Below are 5,169 nucleotides of genomic sequence, written 5' to 3'. Positions count from 1 at the left end.
ACTGTTAGGTGGCGGCAACCACAGCTCATGGCACGTGACCAGACTCACAAATTGCTGAATGGGAAACCAGTGTACCCTGTAGGCTTACTCAAATCATGCACTTTTTGGCAGAGGGGTGGGGACAGAAATAGGGAGCTAATAATGAGTCCAAGAAAGCAAATTGACCGTGGTGCTGATGGTACATTCTGTGGGAAGCACGGGGGTCCTCGGAGCTCAGGGACGGAGGTAAGTGGTGCTTTCAAGTCAACTGGAGTCTTCTTCTTCCTTTTTCCTTTTCAGATGTAACTTTAATGTGTTACATTAGAATATATCACTAGATTTCTTGATCATTCGCTTGAGTGGTTGATAAGTACATTCGACTAATAGTTCTATCAACTGGCCTTCCTTTCGGGTGTACGCATATTAGCCTATCACCGGCAGCATGTGACTTCAAGCAAAACTTTGAAGTGTTCCTTTAAAAAAAATCATTTTATCGGGGGCTCTGACAGCTCTTATCGCAATCCATCCATCCACCCATCCATCCGTGGTTGCTGTCACTATTCTCATAGCATGTTCCTTCTACTTGAGCCCTTGGTATCAGCTCATCTCCCCGCCCCATGAACCATAAATTATTATTTTCTCCCTGCCCCCCCATGAGCCCTTCATAATTTATAAATTATTTTCTTCTTCATGGGGTCTTCCTTTTCTTGTAAAGTCCTTCAGCTCAAATAAAATAAAATAAACAAAGACAACCCCCCCCCCCCCAAGTGGCACCGGTTTCCAGCCACCGGCTTCTCCGTCATGTCCAGCAGGTGGCAGAAAAGCCCCAAGGATGGGCCCCTTATCTCCAGTCGCTGTGCTGGGCTGGCAGCACCCAGCAGCACCCAGCAGCACCCAGCAGCAGCTAAAACTCATCGCACCTCCAGCCCCTGGCAGACCCTCTCCTACACTGAAGGCGAACAGTCAGGTGTCCGGCCATAATAGGGTTAACCGTCCACATTCCACAGCTGGGATAAGGGAGGCCCGAGGGTCACAGACTGGGGGAGGGGATACGGGGCGGGAAGGCCTGCGTGGCACCCTGGGACAGATCGATCAGCCCAACAATGGCCACAGCTGTTTTCCTCTGCCCCGAAGGAAGCCCCGCTTCGGAAGCGGGTATCAGAAAGGGCCCTTCCTGCAGGGGCTTCTGTCTGGCCTGTAAATCTGTCAGAGCAGCTGCCTTCATGTGCCCCGTGATGAATGGGGAAAGGAGGAGGGACAGACGGCCACAGGTGGACACAGCGACATGCAAGTTGAGGCAGGTGGCAAGGGCCTCTGGAGGTGGTGCAGGTGGGGCGTCCTGATTCATGGCCCAGTTAACATACCAAGTGGGTCCGGCCTATAGCCCCCTTCCCAGCCTCCCTGTAGGGCCAGGAGGGGTGCGCTGATCAAACGATCCATCTCCCTGAAAGCTTCCGCCAGCCCGGCTTTCCTGGCACCTCAGGTGTGAACCTTTCTGCCACAGAGCCCCCCACCCCCTACAGCCCCTCCCCTCCATCAGCTCCAGGGCGGAGGTCTCTCCTTGTGGTTTCTTTGTGCCCAGTGGGACCTGGGATAGCTCCAGGTGCTGCATCTCATGGTCTGCAAGGAGGTGGAAAAAAAGAAAAAAAACTCAAGCCATCTGTGAAAAATGTAATGGGATGGAAGACTGGGGGTGGTGGTGGTGGGGTGGGCGGTAAAGCTGGTGCTGAAAGTGCTGGCCTTGGCTTTTGCGAAGAGAGCTTCTGGGCTGGTTCCCTCACCCACAGCCTCGTCAGAGGGCTACCAACTTGGGCACTTCAGTCTCACCGTGAGTGTCCTGCCGGAGACGTGCCTGTCACTGTGTCCTGGGGAGGTTTCCTCGTTGCTTGCAGCCATGTGACCTGCTGGCCTTGGACTTGTCACCAGAGGCCCTGCCCCCTATGGCTGAGCAGGCATTCTCAGCCCCCCTGCCCCCGACCCCCCAATGGCCTTCCAGAAGATTCCAGGAGGCAAGCCTTCTTGGTTAGGAAAATAGAGTCGGAGCTTCAGGGAGTTGGGCTCAGTGGAATGTCTTTGAGAGGATCCTTCTGCCTCTGCCTCTGTGTGTGTGTGTGTGTGTGTGTGTGTGTGTAGGGGGTGGGGGCGAGCACACCCTGAGGACATGAGCAAACGTGGTCTGCGATAGACGACTGCTCAGGCTCAGCCTTGCTAGAGGACCCGGAGTGGCACGTTTCCTTTTTCCCTTCCGTTAAGCCAGTCCAAAGACTGTTGATAGAGGGGCCCAGAAGCCTAGGGAGGTTGGGAACCAGGCGCACGGTTTTGCTATATCTGTAAACCACAGTAGCCAGCCCGAGGGGGACGGGCGGGGGGCTGCCTCACACGCCGCCTCCTCTCTGGGTCACCTGGGAGCCACCAGCAACTTGGACGTTTGCTGCGCTTAAGGCAAAGTCTTTGGGGAGGGCTCATCCTGAGTACACCCTTGGCCCTCCCCCTAGGCTGAAGGAAACGTGGGGCCAGCCCTGCCCCATCCTGTCCCCATTGGCTGGCATGAGGCAGAGAGGGTTTAAAAAGGCCAAGGTGCCTGAGCTGGGAATTGGAGCCTGTGCTACTGGAGAGCCGGGTCCCTCTCCAGGTGGCGCCATGCAGCTCTCTCTAGCCCTGTGTCTCCTCTGCGTGCTGGTGCACGCAGCCTTCCGCGTGGTGGAGGGGCAAGGCTGGCAGCCCTTCAAGAACGATGCCACCGAAGTCATCCCCGAGCTGGGGGGGCACCCCGAGCCCCCGCCGGAGCTGGAGCACAACAAGACCATGAACCGGGCGGAGAACGGAGGGAGGCCTCCCCACCACCCCTTTGAGGCCAAAGGTAGGAGGCCCAGGGGAGCACTTGGAGCGGTCACTGGGAGTTTGGAAGGGGGGGACCCGCAGCCTCTGCCAGCCCCAGTCTTGGATGGCATGCCAGTGCAGCCTTGGGATAGGAGTGCAGGGGCAGGAGGTGGGGGTCAGGGAGTGGGTACTCCTTGGCAGAAGGGAGGCCCAAGTGGGATGAGGGCACGGCATTGGGATGGGCTCAGGGGCGCAATAGAAAAACGGGTTCAAAGACTCAGGAACCAGGTCCAGCTGCAGGCACCACGAGGCAGAGGGGAGGAGCCTCACCCTCCTGGGGCATCTGCTGCATGCCTGGTACCCCACAGCAGGCTGGCCTGCCCTGGAGCCCACAGAGCCACTGGGGGAAGACCCACGATGGGGAGCCCCGGCTTGTAAGTGAAGAAACTGCCCCCAACTTAAGTAACTGGGTGGTGAGCAGAGATGAGATGTGAACCCAGGCTGATCAATTCTGAGTCACTCAGGGGATGTGTGTGTTTGGGGGGGGCTGCGTTGGGGGCTAAGAGCTGGAGTAAATCTCCCCAAAGCAGTGAGAGAGGAGAAGCCAGAGAGGGAGGACCCCATCAGGTCCCTGCCCATCACCTGCTCCGTAACTCCAGCTGGAAGCCCAGGTGGTGAAGACTGTGTGAGCCCCTGCCGTGGGTCAGAGCTGAAACCAGGGTCTAGATGGTGGCAGCAGCCTCTGTGCAAGGGACGGAGCCGGGTGGCATCATTCTGCCCGGAGCCCTCGCCCCAGCCAAATGTGCCTCGTTCCTGGGGAGGGAGCCCAAGAAGGTGGTGGTCTCAGTGGATCCAGAGAAGCTGGGCAGTGCCAGGTGGCTTCTAACTGTCAGAGATGGACAAGATGGCTGGCATGACCCCATTGTCCGGGTGGGAGATGAGCCACTGACTGCCCAGGCTCCTTGACCCCTATGGTCCCCCCTCCCTGCCTGCCCTGGGAATATGGAGCCTGTGGCTTCCCTGGACCCTCAGGAGAGCCACGTGCTCAAAACAGTCACTCTTTTCAGAGGAAATGTCTGACCTGGAGACACTATTCTTGGAAAGCCCCAAATGCCACCTTCACTAAGGAAACAGACCACCCCCACACATCACCCCTGCAGCCCCCTGCCTGCCCCAGACACCAGGCCCCCCCAGGCTCCAGGGAGAGAAAGGCGGCTTACCCCCCTGCTGCAGGCCTGACTCTCCAGGGCCACCTGCCCCTCACCGCTTCCAGACATCTTTGAGACTCCTTTTCATCTGTCACACTGGGACGTTCGTGGGAGTGAAGAGGTGCTCGCGGGGGGTGGGGGTGGGGCCTCCCACCTAGCCAAGCCCACCGTAGGTGACATGATGAAGGTGTGTGCAAGGAGCAAGCCTGAATCATCAGGTGCCCATTCAGGGTCTGGTACCCAGCTCAAGGCAGCTGAACCTACAGGCTTTCTGTCCGAAGTAGCTCATGCTCCGGCACAGCCCAGACTCCATCCTCATGGGAGCCTGGAGGTACTGGAGTTTCTGGGAGACCTGGCTCTGCCACAACCTCGGAGCCCCCCCGGGAAAATTTGTGAACCTCTCTGAACCCCTGTTTCCTTATCTTTAACCTCTCTGAACCTCTGTTTCCTCATCTTTAGTTCCTTCCAGGTGGAAGGAATTCCTATCCTGGCTGAGACCTCTCCTTCTATTTCTTCCCCTTGGTAGTAGCTTCAATGAACCCCAATTCCCTTCTCCACCCCCCTCCCTACTCTTCCCAGCTGATTGGAAAGGAGTTTGGGGGAGTCCAGAGCCCACCAGATGGTGTGGCTGGCACCTACCCTGCCCACAGGAAGAGGTCCCTTTAGGGAGGAAAACATCATCATCATCATCATCATAGGAATACCCAGTAAGACGCACTTCTAGCGCTCACTCTGTCCCGAGGAGCGACTCATTTAACCCTCGGGAAACCCCATTTTACAGCTAGGAAGCGCAAAGAGGTTAGGGAGTTTGTCCTGGATCACACCGGTAAACCGGGAGGGCGTTGGCCTGTGAACCCCACGCAGTGCCTTGGCAGCAGCGTCTCAGCCGTGATCCCTGGGACCACCTGCAGACTCTGCAGAGGACGCGTCCAGGGGGCCTCGGTCGGGAAGGGGTCCGGTGAGGAGGGGGCTCCCTGGCTTGGCAGTTGCCCTTCCCAGCTCACAGGGCGCGCCTCTCTCCGCAGACGTGTCGGAGTACAGCTGCCGGGAGCTGCACGTCACCCGCTACGTGACCGACGGGCCGTGCCGCAGCGCCAAGCCGGTGACCGAGCTGGTGTGCTCCGGCCAGTGCGGCCCGGCGCGCCTGCTGCCCAACGCCATC

General features: G+C 58.2%; 1 protein-coding gene across 1 annotated transcript in view; it reads left to right on the top strand.

Annotated features, from left to right (window-relative positions):
* The first annotated feature begins 2,619 nt into the window (after positions 1–2,619).
* SOST (sclerostin) overlaps positions 2,620–5,169 on the top strand; it is a 4,452-nt gene continuing 1,902 nt past the window's right edge. The window contains exons 1-2 of the mRNA XM_004707500.2: positions 2,620–2,839; positions 5,033–5,163. Of these exons, the coding sequence (XP_004707557.1) occupies positions 2,620–2,839; positions 5,033–5,163 (351 nt within the window). The remainder of the gene's footprint in view (positions 2,840–5,032; positions 5,164–5,169) is intronic.

This window comes from Echinops telfairi, unplaced genomic scaffold (assembly GCF_000313985.2).
Source record: "Echinops telfairi isolate 266 unplaced genomic scaffold, ASM31398v2 ScPeMD7_7458;HRSCAF=8496, whole genome shotgun sequence".
Classification (NCBI taxonomy): Eukaryota; Metazoa; Chordata; class Mammalia; order Afrosoricida; family Tenrecidae; genus Echinops; species Echinops telfairi.
Note: the sequence above shows the minus strand (reverse complement) of the source record. Positions and strands in the feature narration are given on the sequence as shown.